The 21,585-nt window shown below is 39.2% G+C and overlaps 2 protein-coding genes and 1 pseudogene across 9 annotated transcripts; 1 reads left to right on the top strand and 2 right to left on the bottom strand.

Moving 5' to 3' along the window:
- Positions 1–3,788: 3,788 nt before the first annotated feature.
- On the top strand, positions 3,789–5,483 carry LOC121772068 (annotated as a pseudogene).
- Positions 5,484–8,652: 3,169 nt separating this feature from the next.
- On the bottom strand, positions 8,653–20,424 carry LOC121792549 (SKP1-like protein 21). Of its 8 annotated transcripts, none has more exons than XM_042190533.1 (17): positions 20,256–20,424; positions 20,016–20,128; positions 19,001–19,093; positions 18,279–18,500; positions 17,940–18,131; positions 17,754–17,864; positions 17,471–17,549; positions 17,038–17,159; positions 16,694–16,878; positions 16,344–16,471; positions 12,584–12,868; positions 12,396–12,496; positions 11,998–12,272; positions 11,596–11,741; positions 10,363–10,577; positions 9,406–10,080; positions 8,653–9,238 (listed from the first exon to the last, which is right to left on the bottom strand). In XM_042190533.1, exons 3-11 carry the CDS (start codon positions 19,034–19,036, stop codon positions 12,864–12,866), a joined length of 1,080 nt encoding a protein of 359 aa, XP_042046467.1. In that variant the 5' UTR covers positions 19,037–19,093; positions 20,016–20,128; positions 20,256–20,424; the 3' UTR covers positions 8,653–9,238; positions 9,406–10,080; positions 10,363–10,577; positions 11,596–11,741; positions 11,998–12,272; positions 12,396–12,496; positions 12,584–12,863. The 8 variants fall into 8 exon arrangements, with proteins under 8 accessions (XP_042046467.1, XP_042046466.1, XP_042046468.1 ...); XM_042190532.1 differs by lacking the exon at positions 20,016–20,128 and having other exon boundaries at positions 12,584–12,703; positions 12,779–12,868; XM_042190534.1 differs by lacking the exon at positions 20,016–20,128 and having other exon boundaries at positions 19,001–19,110.
- On the bottom strand, positions 8,825–12,805 carry LOC121779382 (conserved oligomeric Golgi complex subunit 7-like). The gene is made up of 8 exons (XM_042176723.1): positions 12,779–12,805; positions 12,584–12,703; positions 12,396–12,496; positions 11,596–11,741; positions 10,435–10,577; positions 9,723–10,080; positions 9,406–9,647; positions 8,825–9,238 (listed from the first exon to the last, which is right to left on the bottom strand). The coding sequence occupies exons 1-8, from the start codon at positions 12,803–12,805 to the stop codon at positions 8,825–8,827; spliced, it is 1,551 nt and encodes a 516-aa protein (XP_042032657.1).
- Positions 20,425–21,585: the final 1,161 nt, after the last annotated feature.

Genomic DNA, 21,585 nt, shown 5'->3' with positions numbered 1-21,585 from the left:
GGGATGTCCGCGGGGATTTCCGCCGGGACATCCGCACCACTGCTAATGCTCTTAGCATCCACAATGGCGGATGTCCCGGCGGACGTCGGACCGGCGTGCCAGACGTCCGCGCGGGACGTCCGCCATTAGGCAGCATGCATACGGATACGGACGTCTGCTGCGGACACCGGAGTTCCGCGGCTTTCCGGGACGTCTGCCATTGCGTTGACACGATGGACGTCCCAATTTTTTATTGTTTTTTGTGGATGCCCGTCGGGATGTCCTTGGGGATGTCCTCCATTGTGTAGTGGGATGTCCTTATGACGTGGCAGTGCAGTGGGATGTCCCTATGACGTGGCAGATGGTGTTTTTGAGAAGTCCGTCGGGATTTCCGCTGGGACATTCGTCCCATTGTGGATGCCCTTAGGGTATCCACTATAGTATAGCCGGGGCTATAGCCCCGGAGGGGGCGGTCGCGGGGCGGCTTATAGTGGAAAAAAAAACGGGGCGGAAGGGCGAGCGGCGAGATATGTGCGAGGACGCGGCGGTCGCCCATCGCCGCGCCTATAGGCGCTCCGGTCGCCCCCTTCAATTTTTTTTTCGAAAAGTAACCCTATAAATACCACTTCTCCACCATCCATTTACATCATTTTCACACACTCTCCATTCATTCACTATCTACACTTTCACTCTCTAAAAATGCACAGTGGAGACGACGAATCACCCGACTTGCACGAATCGGGATATGGCGGCTATAAAATTAAAGGAAACTAAAGGAAAAAATTAAAATGAAAAGTGGTTATAAAATTTCGTGGCTATTGGCAGTGTCCGCCTATAGTGGCGAAAACTTTTTTTTTGGGGCGGACAAAAAAATTGGGGTTGTGGACAAAAAATGGGGCGGGACTATTGGGGACATCTGCCGCTATAGTGGATACTCTTAGGGTATCCACTATGGGACCGCTGCGGCTATAGCCCCCGCGGGGGCGATCTCAGGCGCCTTATAGTGGAGGCGACATCCGCCCCGGGGCGGACGAAAAAAAGGGGGCGGACGGTCATGCAGCGACTTCGGGGCGAGGACGCGCCGGTCGGCATTTCGCCGCGCTTATAGGCGCACCATCCTATAGTGCGCCGGTGATAGGAGCGTCGGCGCCCCCTCGAATTTATTTATTTATTTATTTAAATTAACTCTATAAATACCACTCTTCCACCACCCATTTTTTCACCATTTTCACACATTCTCTCTTCATTCACTATCTACACTTTCGCTCTCTAAAAATACACGGTGAAGACGACGAATCACCCGGCTCACAGGAATCGGGCTATGGCGGCAATCCTTCACAGCCGTCGGGATATGGCGGGTCTCCGTCCCAGCCGTGGATTTGGAGTCAATCTCCCCCGCCTTGGGCATCGAGTCCAAACCTTCCTCCATCTCAGTCGTGGAGGTCTTCTCCCACTCCCCAACCTTTTCAGCGGAATCTAAGTCGCTCGGCGTTTGGAGATTACAGACCCAACCTCGACGCGCTTAACCAGCCGCGTCCGGATTCCCCTTTCCTATCCAGCCAATCTCCTTACACCAAAGCAGATCGAGACGCACTGGATACCATGATGGGTTTGCTCAGTTCCGGCGTCCCGGATACGCCTGCAGCACGGGTGGAAACGCCCGGTCCGACCGAAAGCAGTGCCGGTGGCGGTAGGGGCGGTGGCAGTGGCGGTGACGAGGGCAGCGCCGGTGGCGGCTCGGGCAGCAGCGTCGGCAGTGGCGGTGGCTCGCCCTCCAAACGGGGCACGCTCTACACCAAAGCGGAGTCCATTGTCGTGGCGAGGGCGTGGGATGCCATCACATCGGACCCCATAGTGGGCACCGATCAGACCGAGGGGAGCTTTTGGAGGCACGTCCTGATGGCATACAACGAGTTCAAACCTTGCGGCGCCCGAGAGCGCGACCCAGAACAGATCCGCAAAAAGTGGTCTAGGATTCTGCCGGCTACCCAGCGGTTCGCGAGCATATACCAGAACAACCTGCTCCACGCTGAGAGTGGCCGAAGCGAAGCAGACGTGAAGGCACTGTCGATGGGCCAATACAACACGGAGGGCTGGCCGAAGTTCACAATGTGGGAGGAGTATCTAATTCTCGAGCATTGTCAGAAATTCAAGGCCATCTGCGCGCAAGAGGTCACTGGAGCTCCTGGGCCAAAGCGTACAAGACATAACATTGTCGGGGACTACAGCAGCGGAAGCGGCTCGCAATCGTTCGAGCATAACGACGAGCAAGTCGAAGAGCCCGCCCCCACACACACTAGACGAGGATGGCCCCTGGGACAACATGCCTCTATCCGCAGCTCCAGAGGGGCAGGACGTCCTGCAACAACTGCAGGACGTCTGCAGCAAATACCTAGCCACCGATGACCCGTACATTAAGAATATATACCAGAAGCTCATAACTCGGATTCAACATCGTCTAGGGTTGGCTGATGAGGCTCCTGGGGCAACGATGACCGGCAGCAACGAGGGAGGCGGAGAAGAAGAGGAAGAAGCCGACTCCGACACCGAGTAGACGGTGGCAGAGTTTTTATTTGTATTTTATTTTAAATATTCATTGTATAATTTTACCGTTGCCAATACAACGAGTATTCGGTCCCAATTAGCTCATTTTCTAATTATTTACATTGCGATAATTTTAATTATACTTGATTGAAACTACAAATATTTTAAAATGAAAATTGATTATAAAATTTGGAGACTACTGGAAGTGGCCACTATAGTGGCGGAAACAAAAAATTGAGGCTATGGACAAAAAAATTGGAGCTGTGAACAAAAAAGGGGCAGGGCTATTGAAGTTTCCACCTTATAGTGGACACTCTTAGCTTAGATTTTGCTAGTAAAAAAGAGTACAAAAAACTGATGTGACAAAAGCAGATAGGCAACAGTTGAAAGTAGATAGGCGGCGTTTGGCTCATCTCTAATGGTTTTACGCTAGCCATAGGCTAGCCACAACTCCTCATGCCACATCATCAGCACTAAAAACTCCTCCTGCCATATCATCAGGACAAGCAGCTTGACAAGCAATAGGCTAGCCACAATAAACAAAATTATAAAAAAACAAATAATTAACAATCACACAAAATACGGAATTAAATTTACAACACAGATACGGAAAAATTTAATAATAATATTTAAATTTTAAAAAGTACATTAAGTAAAAAAATTACATTAATTAAAAAAAAATCTAACGACGTGCAGTCCTCCGTGCCCACAACTCTTCAATTAAATCCTTTTGGAGTCGAATATGAGCATCTACTTAGCGCATGTCGGCATGTGCCTTGAGGCGGCCGACTTCATCGTGAGGTACCCCCTTCGTACGTTGGGGGCGGCCACGCCGTGGCTTGGGCCGGCTTCATTAGCATCGTCATTGGCCCAACTAGTCAGTTGTACACCTTCATCTTCGACAATCATGTTGTGCAGGATAATACATGCGTACATTATATCAGCAATGCAGTCAACATGCCACAAACGCGTTGGACCCCTAATTACCGCCCATCGAGACTGGAGCACACCAAAAAAAAAGTGCTGGCCGATCGCTCGTCGATCGCCCGCCTACAATGGCGGCCAGTCGACCGGCGAGCGGATCGGCCAGCGCTCGAGAATCGGCGTCCGCTCGCCGATTTTTTCACCGATTTGGCGCTAGCCGACTCCAATGGTTCGGCGAGCGGACCGGCCAGCGCCGGGAATCGGCTAGCCGGTCCGCTAGCCCCCATTGGAGATGCTCTTAATCATCAAACCAAATTTGTTTTCCTCTCCAACCAAATTTCCTTCTCTTCCGGAACTCACTTCCAATTCGGTAAATTTTCCTAAATTTTGCAGTAAACACAGGTTAAACTACTTTTTTCATTAATTTTGTTATCCTTCAGACATTAATAGTCAAGTTGATTTTGACTAGTTTGATTGTTCTATTGTAGGCTGATTTTTTTATTCAACTTGCTAATTTGTAGGGTTGTACTGAATTGAAATGTTGCCGTTGAGGAAAAGCAGGTGATTCTTAGATTTTGAAGTAGTTAATTTATAAAACTTCCAGTGCTTGCATTCGTTGTAATTCTAATATAATTTGTAGATACTAATTTTGCAAGTATGTAATTTTTCTGTATAAAGACAATAAGACAGCTAGAGTTTTACTAGAAAGTAGAAATTTTTTCCTTATCGAGAGAAGAAATTCCAGTTGTTGTTTTTGGAAATGGATATGCACCGAGGTAATGGATTTTCTAATGGGAATGTGGTGCAAATTATATCTGGGAATGATGGTAGTGAGAACTGGGACCGAGGATGACTATGGAATGTGGAATGGCGACATCCAAGTAAAAGATCCAAGTCAGGGGATTTGATGTCTTCCTCGGGAAAATGTTTTACAAGACCAAACTCTGCTGCAAATTCCGAGCCCGTATGTTACCAACTGTAACTTTGCACACAACATAGAGGAACTCAGGAAACCGCCCCCTAACTCGCAGGAAATCGTCTGAGCCAAGGGAGGAATTCCAGATACCGATTGTGGGAGTCACTGAAGAGACGCAGAGGTCAAACAAAGGGCGGCACTGCAAGAAGTTCTATACTGAGGAAGGCTGCACTTTCCTTCACGATGAGCAGTCAAAAACTCGAGAGAGTGTTGCCATAAGCTTAGGCCCTGGCAGTGGCGCTAGTGGATATGGGAATAACGCAAATTCAGTAGAGCCTTGAAGCCATCAAATTGGAAAACAAGCATTTGTAATAAGTGGGAGCTTACCGGGTATTGCCCGTTTGGCAGCAAGTGCCATTTCGCCCATGGAGCAGCAGGTATAATCATATTAGATGAGATTTTCGTGTCCATTTATATTAGACCAGTCAATGACATAGTGGATATTCATTTTGAGGTTGTTTGGATTACTTATATCACGGTGTGCTAGACAATTTATCAAGTATTTTACTGACTGCTAAGGAATTAAGTATATACCATCAAGGCATTAAAAAGTATGGTTTGAAGCATGCTGAATAAGATGATAAATTTCTGTTTAGATGTTTGGTAGGATACATGAGATAAATACCATTGTTCTGTTTCCTCCCCTTAGCAGTTCTCTTTTCTTTCTAGTAGGGATACTATATAGCTTATGTATCTACACACGTTCAATTTATGACGTCGTCACATTTCCTAGGGGCTACAGAAGTGCATTTTTATGGTTATATTCTAATTCTTGGTTTTTGATTTTCTTGTAATCTCTTTTACAGAACTGCATAATCACGGCGGACTGGACTCAGAAGTTAAAGATGCTTCCACTCAAGGGGAAGTAGCTACTAAAACTTCAGTGGATTCCATTCCGTTCCTTATTCCAATGGCTACCACCTTGGAGTCCCGGCACAAAGGCTGTCGAATGTGGTTCAGAAGACCGGACACAGACCGACACAGAAATGGAAGGGGCTGGACAAAATTAGCAAGATATACGGTGACTGGATCGAGGACCTCTAGCAGACATTGGGGCAGGTTTAAGGTAGCTGATGATGGGACATAACTTCTCTATGAGAAATTTTCACCCAAGAATAGTTAAATTATTAACACCGTGCTTCTTTGTTGTGTAAATTTAGTGTTGCTACGTAAAATATCAACCTTGTATGCATCTTGCCTTTTAAGGTTAGAGTAGCTTACAGTGACGATGCATGCATATGCATAAGAGCATCCGCAACGGTGGCGCCATAACCCGTGTCCGTCCGCGCCGCTGGCACGGACGTGTCTCGCCGCCGCTGCGCTCGCACCACTGGCACGGCGCTGCTCGATGCATCGAGCAGGTGACGTGGCGGCACACGATTATAAATAATGATAAAAAAATTTGTTATTTAATTATAAATAATGATAAAAAAAAATATTTTCCAAATCCCAAAAATATTACCGTTTTTTTGCCTGTTTTTCTGAATTTTTTGGATTTTTTTTTATTTTTTCCCCCAAAATCATCTATAAATACACACATTCATCATCCATTTATCACATCAAATCATCTCTCATTCATCTCTCATTCATAATTCTCATACAAACTATCAACACATTCATCCCCCACTCAAAACCTCAAATGGATTTCACTCATCTCATGGCGGAAGTGGAGCGCGAAGAACAAGAATACTACGAACAACATCGTGCCGCTTACGAAGCATATGTCGCCGTGCCGCCACCTGCTCCTCCTCCTCAACGAACTAGATCAACTCGCCGCTACATCCATCGGGACCGGGAGGGAGCCGACGAAAGGCTCTTTGCCGACTACTTTGCCGACCAGCCGCGGTTTCCGGCAGATTACTTCAGGCGCCGTTTTCGCATGTCAAAGGTCTTGTTTATGCGAATTGTCAACACATTGTCCGCACGTGTTGAATTCTTCCAAACAGGTCCAGATGAAGTCGGCCAGCAAAGTATCACGCCGTTGCAGAAGTATACGTGTGCCATCCGACAACTCGCTACTGGGCAAACGGCCGACATCTTCGACGAGTATTTGCATATCGGTGAGTCCATTGGAATCCTTTGTCTAAAGAATTTTTGCGAGGGCGTTCGTTCAGCCTTTGGGGATGAATTCCTTCGGGTACCCACCACCGATGATTGCCAACGGTTGCTTCGTCTTCACGAATCAGTCCATGGCTTTCTCGGAATGCTTGGCAGCATTGACTGCATGCATTGGAGGTGGAAGAATTGCCCGACTGCTTGCAGGGGGCAACACTTAAGCGGTCACAAAGGCGGCGGCCCAACACTTATCCTTGAAGCGGTCGCCGACCACCGCCTATGGATTTGGCATGCATATTTCGGCGTTGCCGGAGCCAACAACGACTTGAACGTGCTCTATTCGTCACCCCTCTTCAATGATGTGATGAATGGTATAGCACCTGCGATCGACTTCACCGTCAACGGAACTACATACCACATGGGTTACTATCTCGTCGATGGTATCTACCCAAGGTGGTCGACTTTCGTGAAGACGCTCAGCAACCCGCACGACCCGAGACGGGTTCTTTTTGCGCAGCGTCAAGAGTCCGCGCGGAAAGACGTCGAAAGAGCCTTCGGGGTCCTTCAAGCCCGATTCAACATTGTGAAGGCCCCGGCTCGGCTGTGGTACGTGAATAATATCGCCGACATCATGTTCACGTGTATTATCTTACACAACATGATTATAGCCGACGAAGGGCCGAGGGCGGCTAGCTTCTACGACGAGGATGAAGCCGGAAGCTCAACAGCGAGGTCTCCCCCACGCCGAGGTGAGCATACGACGGTTGGCCAGAGGATCGAGACAAGTCACACAATGCGCGATACCCGACACATTCAGCTACAAGAAGACCTAATCAAACACATGTGGGTGAAATTCGGCAACGAGTAGTGATTTTTTTAAATTTTTAGTATTTTAATTATGTAATTTTTAGGATTTTAATTATGTCGTTTTTATTTTATTTGTCATTTGTAATATTATTTAGGTTTTTTTAATGAATTTTATTATTATGGAAGTGTTTTTGTTTAATTGAATTTTAAATTAATTGTGCTCGTCCTTGCGGAAGAGCACAACTGTGGGGGTTGTGCTCTTGCCAGAGAGCAGACAGAAAAAGTAGGGCCGGGCCCACAACCGTGCCGCTGGCAAGAGCACGGTTGTGGATGCTCTAACGATTTTTTAACAGCTTCTATTTATTCTCTAGTCCTATTATTCTTAAAATAATTCTCAACAGATTTAAAATATGCAATACAATCCATGTAGCACTCACTATATTTGTTTGCAACGATGAATCGTATGCATATCAAGTGAATCAAATAACTGGATCATGATAAAATATAAACCATCACTACGAAATAAACGGCTCCCGTTAGAACTGAGAACAAAAATTAGGCAATCGTGGTTTTCTATGATTCCAAAGAGCTCCAGAACTGCTCATGAAGGAGAAGAAAACACTAAAGATTAGTTTTGAACGTAAAGCAAGAATTGGGTGAATGTGACCTTAACCCAGCATACAATTTCCTGACAGCGCCACATATAAAAACCGAAACAGAATATGACTAGAAAATGAATTTCCAATAGAAAGTTTTATCCATCAATAAAATCCTTGCCACCAATTCCGGAAATTGAATTGAAGCCTACGATACCGCGCACGGATTAATTACCTATACATACAAAAGGAGTATTTTTTAAATTTATAGATAAATATAAAATCTTCATCTTAATTTTTTACTAACTTTTACTACTATATTATTTGTTTAAATTTAAAACTTATGTATTACTAATTTAAATCATTGATGAAATAGTTTTGTATGCACACAAACGCTTGATGAAGATCTTTTTTTCTTCTGGACTGGACTGGACTGGACTGCATAATCTCTTTAATTAATTTAATATTGCTGCGAAATAGTAGTAGTAGTAGTAGTATACATATTAATTAGATAAATACTGCAATAATCATTAAAAAAAATGAATCATTTTCATGTTGACCAGGTTTATATAAATATTCATAAGTCGAGACATTATCTGGCTCAATAATCACACGGAAGACGATTCGATATATACTGATTTTAAGAGTCAAGAATTACAATCGCTTACACCATTGCAACAATGCGGTTATTTGGAATTGAACTTATACTATACATCCAACGAAACTAACTACTATTACTATATTAGGCCAATAAGGAATTTACAGAGTATATAACGGACTAACAGTTCACCATATTAATATATTGAATTCTAAATATAGTAAATATATCAATTTCTTTCTCTGAACAAAATTTTTTAAAAAGAAGCTTATTTTCGACGGAGCTATTCCAATATTGGCTTTTTTACAATCTCTATATATAAAGAGCACTAGCTCCCTCACCAACCTACGCCTTCACATCACTCGATGAGTGTGAGATGATCCGGTACAATATTGGAGTATAAAGTAAATAAGTGAGCTTAGTTACCTTGAACATCCATTCAGTTGCGAAAAACTGCGCCTCCTCAGCATTGGAGTCACTGTTGGAAATTCCCTCGGCAAGGGGCTCTAGCTGTTGGGGTAGAGTAAGAAGGTATTCACCCACGTTGTTCACGTACGACTGAGGATAGGCGCTAAAGCTTGGGACAGGGTAAGCGCTTGTCTCTTCAACAGAAGACCATGTAGGTTGGTGAGACAAACCATTGAAGTGTTGTCTCACTTTTAGTATGAGTACATCGTATACTAGCTCGTTAACTGCCTCTGAAAAGGCTGCTACTCTTTGAGAAGCCAGTGGAAGAGCATGGAATTGGGGATCTTTCGACTGCAAGAACCAAGAGAAACTCGTTAAGACTCGTGAGCCTAGGATGTATCAGTCATTAAGTAAATAGATCAAATGATTTATGATCAGTTTCTGTTGGAAAATATATAGGGTGGCACCAAAAAGTTGTTTCCCTCGAATCTTACGATTAAGAGAATGATGACATGTACCTGCTCTAAGAGGCTAAATAGTTTCCGAGCCTTTTCGGGGACATCAACAAGCCAGAGAGCTGCAACATCCAAGGAAGCTTTTCCTGCTGGTGAAGAGCCCCCAGTTCCATCATTGTCATCCAAATGTGATTGGTTCTGGTCAAGATTTGAACCATACACGGAGAAAGACAGATTAGTGCTCAGTCGAGTAAGCGTGGACTTCAAGGAAGATTCAAAAACTGAAATTCGGCTTGTCAGGCAATCTGCAACAGTAAGAATCTGCAAAGCACCCTGAACAAAAGACTATTCCTCCTCATTGGAACTAAAATCAACTTTACATGCTGCATCTTTCCTATCAGATCCAGTTTCCTTCTTTCCTACAACATTATATACAGCTACATCCACCCCACACACTGCTCTTAGTGCTTTCAAGTTACCCTGAAGGATGGTGATATATTGTAATGTTACATCGTCTAGGGCTAGGATTAGTTCATCTAACTCAGAACCACCAGTAAAATTAATACATCTTTCGGTGGCAGCTTCAAGAAGTAGAATGACTTGTGGGATGGACTCTTCCATCCTTCTCACTGTTTCACTGAGTTCAACTCCCTGGACACCAATAATGCGAGTACTAACTCCCCTAAGATCAAGGTCAGCAATGCCCCCAGCAGCACACCTCGCTCCATTTTCCCATACCTACATGAGGAATCACAGGAGTTAATTATGGATAAAGAAATCAATTGTTTAGTGGCCATCACACATAACAAGAAGCATCCTCCACACACAACAATCCCCAGAATAAAAAATCAATATAATCAAGAACCTCTACCGAAAAAGAGTTTCCACCATATGAAATTTTCGTCTTAACAAACAACTACCCAATCACACCAAGGAACAGAGGTGTGGAAAAACAGTTCTAATACTATCAGAAATGTGTGAAGAATGCAGAATAATAGCAATAAGAAAAAATAGGACTACCTTTGTTTGAAGGTCTCATATGGCAAGTAGACCGCCTTCAGTGTCTCCAACAACACATGTCTCCAACAACACATGCTGATTTGAATCTGAAAATCCATGTTGAATATTCCTGGCAAAACTCCCAGTTAAATTGTGTAGTTCTATCAGAGCTTCTAAGTGTTTTGTATGAATTTTGGCACATTTGGGTAAATCACCAGATAAGATGTCTAACACACCTGAAAGAGAGGAACAAGAATAAATCAATATGGATTCAAACTTTTTACTGAAATATATAGCTCATAAAATAGCGAAGAAGGTCAACTTGGAGCTTATCAGATCAATTAACCATGAAGAATACTTTCAAGTGCAGTTAACAGTAGACTTTTGCAGGACTCAGAATACCAAATTATTGAGGAAGCCAAGCTATATTCTTCCAGTGAAGCAAACAACTTTTACAAGAGATCAGTTTCACAAAGTGGGACATGTTAATAGTCTTAAAGCCATCTTTATGATGCCACACCATACATGGATGAGGAAACTTATTAATTTAGTCTCTACACTAGTTCAAATGAGCAATAACTTGAAACTTCATCAACACCAGCTTATGATCTACCTAGTTACCCAATGAGGTGAAAGTATAAAAAGCAAGACGGGGGTGGGCTGAACTCTTTTCGATTCCTGGGAGTGTACTACTAACAAAAAAGGAAAAATATCACATATAATTCTTCATATTAAATCAAAGTCGAAAGTAACAAGTAATTTTGTCAAATTTTATGAATTACCTTATGTCTAAATTTGTGCACGGTTTCTACCAATTTTTTTGTAAAAGAACTCCATTAATTACAACGAGTCAGTCAGTCATTTTACACTTAGAAATCAAATTGAATGAGCAATTAAATGATGCTAACATTGCAAAGTAGCCATCCAGAACCCTTTCCTTAGTTTGCAGGTTGTATTGATTCGTCACTTGGTCAGCTACAGCTTGATATTCAATTATATAAAAGTTAAAATATGGCTATATTCACAATTAGAGAACTGTATAATTATAGTGGGATCTAGTATTTCATTGGACTGTAGAATGGGCAATGTCACAAAGGATAAGATAAGATCATTGTTTAGTTTGGCACATCAATGAGTTGGCCCATTTCTTCACAAACAAACTTAAGATGCAAAACAACAGACAGAGTCTAAGAAAACTGTAGTGTTAAATCCAGAGACAGAAACTAAAAACAACAAAAGAAGATTGAGAATGACCTTTTGCCAGTGCTTTAGTCTCAGGGACAACATCTCCAGTATCTAGATTAACACGAGATACAAAACTTGTAGAGATGGATGCCATTATCTCGGTCAACAATTTAGGAACACGAGTTTTGTAATCTTCAGGGAAAGCAAGAATGCACCTGTAGAAGAATGAGCATTTGCGAAAACATATCTAGTGACAATAAATCGGAGTGTAAGTAAGTTTCAAATTTATCTTAAAACGTCTAAAATAAGCTGTATTTATCAAGAGAACATGCCACATGATACTCTACTACTAACTTACGACTTAAGAGGAAAAGAAAACTGTACTACTTCAGTCAAACACACTTGAAGATGACAGTAGACAAATCTAAATAATGCAATACAAGCCAATGCGCAAATTTAAATAAGTAATACCACTTCCACTCTTGCTCAAGATAAAGTAGCAACTCGTCATAGAAACTTGGTAACCATCGTGCAAAAGATAGTGTTGGCCCATTTGAATCCACACTTCGTGAGAACTGTTCCACTTCATTCTTCTCACTTGCAAGTTTACTGGATTGTTGCTTTGAGTCAAAATCTTCCCATAGCTTCTTTATGGGTCTGAGGTGGACTTCTGTGTATTAATTTTCTAAAGACTTAAATCTCCCAATTCTAATGAGGATTCCCCGCATTTCTTGAGCGACATTAGCCTACGAAAGAAAGAGAAAGGATAATTAGTTCCCTGTTAAGTAAAAAAGGGCAACAACTAGAACAATATCACCAAGACAAAAGCACTATTTATATTTGAAGTAAACTACAATTATCCAGGCTACTTTTTGTAGTTCAATGCATCTGTGAGACGAGGCTGAACCATTGTGTCCAGTCTATCTTCTAAAACTTCAAGCTGCTTCCTTATATTAGCAAATTCGGCAACCTAATCATAAAAAAATTCATGAGTGACACTCTTTCACAGATTCTCAGCTGCAAACTAAAAAAGTTGCAAGGGTTAGGAAAAAGATACCTCCCCAACAGCAGCAAGACAGTGTCTCATGTTAGCCAACGTTTCTGCAGCACGTGGGAGATCGCCACTGGAAAATACATCCTCCACAGTTGAGCTTAATTGTGTTAGTCCAGCAGCATCCTGTTCAACAACAGAAACAATTTCCAACCGACAGCTGAGCGAGTCTCAAACAAGGAATTTAAATCATAATTAGACCTGCAATGTCTCGTATGCAGCTTCCATCCTACGCTTGACTGTATCAATTTTAGCAAGGGCGGTGATTGACTCTGCAGAGGACCCCTCAGCCTACATTAGCAAACAATTCAAGGCAGAACATTAACTACTCCGATTGACACAAAACGTCACACTAAGTAACTACTTCAGAACATATTAGCGAACAATTCCAGGCATAACATTAACTACTCCTATTGCTCTGCATGCACTGGACTCATGTTTAATCATTCTAAATCAGTAAACAAAATACTCTGATTTTACAAATTCACACTGAAATGGCACCTTCAAAAAACTCCGCATCTCTGATTTTCAGTATGTTACTAGACTACTAGTTCCAAACTAATTATTATAAGCCTGCATTAAGTCAGTAACCTTTTTCGTTAAAATGAAACTAAATCCGCATTCATCCGAATACATTTCATGTCTAATTCTGAATTTCAAGATGAGAAACATTATTTCCAGCGACATTGTTTGATGTGATACAGAAAGGGCAGAATGGTAATTTCATGATACATTTTATTCAATAAATAAATTTTTTAATTTAATTTTTTTTTAATTTTTTTAAATTTTTTTAAATTTTTTTGTTAACTACATATACAATTCATGTCAACTACACACATAATGTCAACTACACATATAATGTCAACTACATATACAATTCATGTCAACTACACATATAATGTCAACTACATATACAATTCATGTCAACTACACACATATAATGTTAACTATAGGTTGTTGACATTTGATGTGCAGGCTATTGACGATAATACCCCCGAGTTGACATAATCTACTTGCAGTTGACATTTCGAAAATGTTGTGGATGAGTGGCTGAAAATGCATCTCAATTTTCAATTAAACTAAAAAATCTTAACCTAATACGACCAGTGTTGTCAATTTGGCGTTCGGGTCGCTCGGGTCGCCCGGGTCGCCCGGGTCGAGACCATCACCGCCCCAACATGGGTGGGTTGATCGAGATGCATGGGTCGCGCTGGGTCGGTTGGGTCGGCGGGGTTGAGCGTTTCCGGTGGGTCGAGCGTTTCGTCTACAGCGTTGTTGCGCTTTAATTTACAGAGATTGATGAAGGAAGATGATGGAGAAGAGAGAGGAGAGAGAAGAGAGGAGAGTAATTATGAGTCATAACCTTGGGAATAGAGTTCTATCGTTTGTCACTATTCATTTGTTTAGTGAGATTAGAAAAATATTAAAAATTGACATAGTTTATCTCACTTTTTTAGGGAGCAATAAATATTATTTTACCAATTTTTTGATTAGTTAAATTAAATCCAATATATTTAAATGAATATATTGTCAATCCAAACACGGAGTATAATTTAATGGTGGAAAATGAGTATATTATTTTACGAATAAATTACTACTAATACATATTCATTTATTTTTTACTAATTTTTAAAATAGATTTCACATTCCACTCCTATTTTATTATAAGTTAATACTACATATATACAAAATGACACACATTTCATAACTTTTTTCTTTTGACATTTTCAGACAATGGTTTCAATTATTTATTTTGTGTTATACTTATGACTTATGAATTGTTTTGATATTTAGATAATTTCTATTTTCCACTTTATCTCTATTCACATGAATTACATCTACATTTATATTATTTGATATATTATAAACATTAGAGTAATATATTTATTTGATTTAATATTAAAAGGCAAAAAAATTAGCCTAGATTAGTGGGTCTCTCGACCCAGTCGACTCGTCGACCCGCGACCCGAATTTTCAGCTTATCGACCCGGTGCGACCCTCGACCCTAACAACACTGAATACGACCCCATCACAAAAAATATATAAATAATAAGAGATATTCTAGATCAAAATAGAAATAATTGGCTAATTGTTATTCTAAGGCATAGTTTGATAGATTAGTGAAATTATCCCAAGTAAAATTATCATCCATACAAATTATCTAATAAAATGTGATTAATAATCTAATCTACACGTTTTAAAAAGAATACGTATAAATAATCAGACCTAGGAGCCCAGATAATTTATCAGTAATATTAGAGTTTATTATGTTAGGCTTCATCGGGCCTAGCCTTAATCACCGGCTTTAGAAACAAATTAATTATGCTACCAAATGATCAATAATGCAGGTTAAATAAACTAATCTAGAATTATCATAGCTACCAAACTATGCCCAAGTATTCTATGGATTCACTAGCAGCCACTTTTTGGATTGTCCCATTAAAAATGAAACATTTCCTAAAATCTCTTTTTTTTCTCTTCATTAACTCACAAAACAACACTAAATAAAATAATGTACTAAAAACTAAATATTTCATATTTAATGAGACAGAGAAAGTACTAATTTTTTTGTATGAGTCCAATTCCAAAATACAGTTCATTTGATTTAATTTTTTCAACTAAAAGAAAAAAAAAAGTGAAACATCTTCTGTCTGGACATTGTTTTTATGCCAAAAATACTCAAATGACGTGTACCAAACAAAATACGCTGCTCGGGCTGCAAAATGATTCTGTTGTATGAAATAGTTTATTTGGACATGTGTTGCTTGAATTTATATGACCTGATCTCAGTCCATGCTGCTCAAAATTGTTGGCAAACAAGAGAGTTAACATCTTCTGTTGCCAGTTACAGGTATTCAGCTCCAACGGGACGAGCAATGCCAATTTTGACATTATTAACACGATTCTCGGCAAACTCTACGTATCCGGAATGTGTACATGCTCGCTCTTCAATCAAATCTTAAAGCTTATAACACAAACTATATAAGCCCTCCACCATTAACCTTTCAAATCTTCAAGAATATTTACAAGTAACTCCCAACCCCCAACTGCTGGCTATGCTATAACTTCCCCAGCTGTATCCATAAGACCCAAAAAAAAAAGGTGAGAGAAGGGATTGTTCTAGTCTCATGATCTACTACTATTCCTATTTTCCTAGGCACCCCTCCAAACTGAATTAAAGTGAAAGGCAGATTACAAGATGGTTTGGCTTGTGTTTCTCATCTATACCAATATTACTTCCCTTATTGTGTTGCTCAACTCGGATCATCAAAATTGAATATCTAATGTCAAAAATAATACCAATGAAGATGGAATTTTGAGTGTTAATCCAAACCAGCTCATGCCCACCAACAAACGGGCCATTTCCTTCGCAGCGATAAACTTATTCAAGTTGATGGGTTTCCATGATTGAGGCGCTGATCTAAGTAATTATTTCATGCAAAAACTTCAGAAAAATTATACATGGAGTATAGCACAAATTGGCAGTCACAAGACATCACACCAAAATCGAATACAACCAGGCTGCAATAACTGAATGGTTTCAGATTTTTTAGTTAACAATCAATTTTGACTCTTGAACAACATGTTTCAGTAATGAATGAAAGCAAATGGAAAATTAAGGGTCATACTAAATTGTCAAATTCAGATAAGTGAATCAGCAGGAATGATACATGTCATCAAAGGGTTGAAATGTTGCATGGAAAATCCTAAGAATCTATTTACAAAATATAAAAATAATAAAGAATAGAAAAAGAAGAAGACTCACTCGTGAACACCCTCATTGAACAATTTCCATTAGGCAACTGCAGCGGTCTTCCCTGACTCAGAAACAGAATATCTTGGATTCTGTCAGGCCAATCTGGGTTTAATCGTCTGGCAAAGTCTTCCACTTCCCTATCAATCAGACAAGTACATTGAAATTACATTATAATCCTTTGAGCAGGTCTACCAAAGAGAAAATTACTCAGCCAATTAATATGAAAGTAGTTTTACATATACCCAATAATGAACGAACATAACATGGCAAGTTGATGAACATTGCAGCCAACATGGTTCTAATTTGAAGGGGAAAAAATGTATATTATCATGAGGCTAGTCAAATAGCATCAAGCACACCTATCAATTTCTTCTTTCAAAGCAGGATCAATATCATCGTCTAAATCGCAACAATCAAACTCGTCTTCTACAGGTGCAATTCTGTCATCACCAATATCAAGCAACTCTGTGGCATTACAAAGATTGTGCAGAAGACTGCCATGTAATGCTGGATTGCTACAGTATGAATCAACACCATCTGTTTCCTACAGTAATATATGATGTTAATCCAAACACCAAAGGCATTCAAGCAAGCTCTCTAGCACAGGTGAATGAGAACACAGAATATTTATAATCAGTAAATGCCCATATGAGATCAGTATTTCATAAAGTCAAGTAGTATATTACAGAAAACAGTTCTTTACCTTATTATTGTGGACACCGTTTCTTACAGAAGTACCAGTACAGTTTGAAGGAGCAGTTTTGTGATTATCTTTTCTTTTCCGATTCTTCTTTTTGTGTTTCGAAGATGTGCTCACCTTGGAATCTGCAAACTATCCATGTATCAAAATGTTACTCAAATGATAAAATAAGGAGGGAAGGTAGACATGTTTCAAAAAAATATATCAAATAAAAGCAAACTCAATTGCTATGCATGTTGAGCCAATAAGTTGGGTCATTATTATTTCCGTATCAATAACATTGATAGAATATAACACAGATAACTCATCATCAAGATAGTTAGCATCAAGGAAAAACTTTTCAAAGCTTTTCTACACCTATAAACTTTTAAGCATCTATTTCAACATTCACTGAGATGAGCGGATTAGGAATAATGAAATATAACAAACAGTATACCTTCATTGGCTCCATTGATAAATGACATGAGATCATCGATCGAACGGTCATCCACTTGATCCTCTTCAACTTCAATATTCTATACAATCCATTGAAAGGTAAAGTCTAGAGTTTTAACTGGGTTGTACCAAGTAATATAGTGGTAAATATTTTCAAGAAGTTCACTCAAAATATTACAGATAGCCAATGAAACCTAACTAGCACACACCACAAACTTTTACAGTGGGCCATAACCATTTTCAAGCAGCTATTGTAGTTAACAGGAAATAATTTCCCAGATCACCTTTAGTCTTTCCCTTTCTTTTATTTCTTTCCTCTTTCTAGCATACAATCGATTCAAAAGCCGAATCCTCGGATCATCCATGGTATTTTTAATGGGCTCCAACTTCTCTTCCTGTTTCAGCAACATAAACACAGTTATATTAGGAATAAAAAAAAGTAGGGTATGTAAGAGTTAACAAAAGAAAACCTCTGTGAGATCATCAGGCAGATGAAATATCTCTCGTATTTCTTCCGGAGACTTTCCTTCAATCACCCGTGCAAGTGCACGACTAGTAAGATCAACAAGGGGCATAAGTTGCAGGCTATCAGCAGCAGATGTCAATTCACAAAGTCTTTTGGTACCCAAACGTACGAACTTTTCATCAAAGGACTTCCTCTCCTGCATAAATGTAGAAAGATTATATATCATCCATCAAATTCCACAGAGACTTGAATGCCTAACAGACCTTTTTCCCCATTATATAAGTCAATAGCATTAACAGAATTCAAGCTCATCAGAATTTGAACAACAGCAATTTATAATAACCTTGTTAGAGCGCCCCGGTACTTGATGGAACCGGCAATAGTCAAGAATTAGGCTTAACATAGGAGGATTCACACGTGGAGGAAGGGAGATTGGATAATTCTTGGAAGATCCCATGCCTGAATGTATTTCACGACATATGAATGGACAAAACATGGCAATTTCTTGCTCAACTTGCTGTATTGAATCATCAGAAGTTTGAAGCCATACATAAGCCTTCAGAATCTAACAATAAAAGCAGCACGTCAATGTAAAAACAAGCACTATTTGACAAAAAATTTAGAACATTAAATCCGTAAACCAGAGCATATAGATGCAAGGATCTCAATTGTTAAGAAAAATAAAATACAAGACCAGTGCACACTGTTAAATAATAAATCACAAGTGTAATAATTTTGAACTTTCATGGTCTCATCTGAAAACAGACAGTGGATGATAAGAGTCAGGTATTCTGACTATGTTTTTTCTTTCCTATTAAAAAGCATGTTTGGGCAAATTAATTTTCTTAATTTTAGCCCAGAGGGATCCTTCACAAGCTCCAATGGTGGATCAGGTGATATTCATCTTTCTATTAAAGTATAAAATGGAATGGATGGAAACAGTTGGCTTCTAAAATGGTAAGGAGATACTTGCACATCTAAACAGGCAAGACAATGGAAAACATGCATCACAATACAAGATGACGTCATGACGTTGAGGTCCAGAAGCAGTAACGCAGAGCATACCTCAGGCTTAATAATTTCACTATCAGCTTCTATCATTGTATTGGAGTTTGAGACAAGCAGGGAGCCTGAGAAAGCAGTTTCGCAAGTATTTATCTGCAACCAAGAATATACTACGGAAATTGTGAAAATGTCCCAGCATAAAACAGAAGGAACAACACAGTAACCCAATACTCATATGGCCACAATATCATGGAAAATATTTATAGATTGTAGGAACACAAAAATAAAATGCCTAACTTGAGCTCAGGTCTTTGGCTATTTATTAATATAACAATTTTTCCCATGAAGGTAAAAAAGCCTGTCTAAGATAATGGATAAACACCCAATATATATAAATCAAAACAACATGCTTTTTCAGAATAATAATCGAAACAGTATAAGAAGTTCGGTGGTAATAATTTGTCTTATACTACAAGCATTATAATCCTCTTTCTCAAAAAAAAAAAAAAAAACTCTGCCGGAACTCATGTATCGATTGAACATATGCTCAATCTCTCTAGTCTCTTCCCAACAATCAGGACTTATAATCAAAAGCACAAGCCACAAAGGACTTCTCCTGTCAGCACATGGTCCAGAAGAAGTCAACTATTAACATTTTCTACATTGTCTGGAATATTTAATACACTCGTATGCACTTATTTAAGGAAGGCTGAGTTGAAGAAAATGTCAAATAATAGTAGTACTAGTATTTATCATAAGTCCTCACTTTCGGAATCATTCTAACCCTTGGGAATTTGTATTCCAGCTTACAATCCTAAAATTGACGCCCCATGGTCCAAAACAGGCAAAGCTTAGCGGAAATTATGTTCATATTCCCTAAATACACTCTAAAAAACAAACAGTTTCCGCAAAATTTCCCTGAAACATTTCTTAAGATGACTAGAGTGCATACTAAAGCATGAATTCTCAATAACCAGAAAGCTTCGGATTCGGAACACACAGAAGTCACATACTATACGAGTATCAATTCCAAATACTGATCATTCAACGGAAATGAAAAACAACCAAAACCGACCTAAAATAATGAAATACAGATTCCGGAAAGCCCTAATCCCCAATCACACTCAAAACCCGTCCACTCAACTCATGAATCAGAACAATTTCGTAGCAAAATCAACGCAGCGGGAACTGAATGAACAAAAGAACTTGAAATCATATCACTAAACAGCAAATCAATTCAACACGACAAACAAACCGCTTAGGCCGTCAAGTATAATCGAGCTTAACAAACAATTAGAATGAGCAAGACACGAACTTTATCTTGCTGTACGAAGGGGGGAAGGTTTTCGCACTAGGAAAGAACTATTCCGGCTTCATGGGGCTTTGAATATGGAAATGGCGGTTGCCGGAAAAAGGCTGAAATTAGATAATTAGATGTGACGCAAGAGAGAAGGAGAATAGATATGGACGAATTAATGAATTAGAAAAAGATTAGGTTTTTAAAATATGAACTGTCCCACATACATATAGATAGTTAAAATATGAACTGTCCCACAATCAATAAGGTGAATCTAGGATTTTTTTTTAACACTGCTGTAACAGTTGTACAGTATTCTTTGGTGTTGGTTTTACAATAGTATAAAATACGACTGATTAATCTGCAATAAATAATTAGAGTATGAGAGATTTCCGTTTATAAGATTATATCTCATAATAAATTTGTATTATATTTGGTTTATGAGATTGAATTTGATGACTTAATCCTAGATGAATAGTTATGGGATAATTAGTCATAATCAAACATCCCCTACTAAATAATCTCACAACTTAATTATAGATTATATTTTGTTACTATGTTGTCTAGAATACTGAACAACACATATAAATACTATTATAACCTAGAGATACAAACAATGATTGTTGTTAAAAGAAGCATCGATGTCAAAAGAGTTGCCACTCACTAGTATCAGAAAAAGCGTTGGCGATAGTGTCATACCATAAAATACTTTATCATTTTACACCCTACAATTCACCCTATTACTATTATTGATCCAATTTACTTTGTAAAAATTTATTGTTTCAAAATATTAGAATAATTGATGGAATTTATTTGTGAACTTTGATAATGCAAAATAAGTAAATTTTAAAAAATTACTTCACTTTATAGTTTTAAAATTAATACTTCTATGATATAATATGCCTATAAATCATTAAAAGAATAGTGTGATATTTTGAACATCATTAATAAAAGTTAAGTCTGGATTAAAAAAAGAAAGATAGTAGTGCATATATACTACATAGTAAGTCTTCAATTATTGGGGGACCATGAGTTTCCTTGGCCTCTATGTGGATTCCGCATCAAATAAAATTATTGTTTATTGTTCAATCTTCTTTATTTTGGTGTATATTATAATTGGATATTGAGTTTAAATAGATTTATTTGACGTAATTTGAGCGACCTTGTTTTTTATCTGTATAATAATGTTGGTACTGTGGTATATATATTTTAAAAATGTGGAAAAACGAGTATTTTGATTGAGCTAAGAGGGCATCGGAAAGTGAACTAGGTGTTTACATGCAGTTGTCGCAAAAAATCAATTAATATGGATGATAAGATGAAAATGGGAAGGTCGATACTGGCAAGT

The sequence above is a fragment of the Salvia splendens genome, chromosome 2 (assembly GCF_004379255.2).
Source record: "Salvia splendens isolate huo1 chromosome 2, SspV2, whole genome shotgun sequence".
Taxonomy (NCBI): Eukaryota; Viridiplantae; Streptophyta; class Magnoliopsida; order Lamiales; family Lamiaceae; genus Salvia; species Salvia splendens.
Note: the sequence above shows the minus strand (reverse complement) of the source record. Positions and strands in the feature narration are given on the sequence as shown.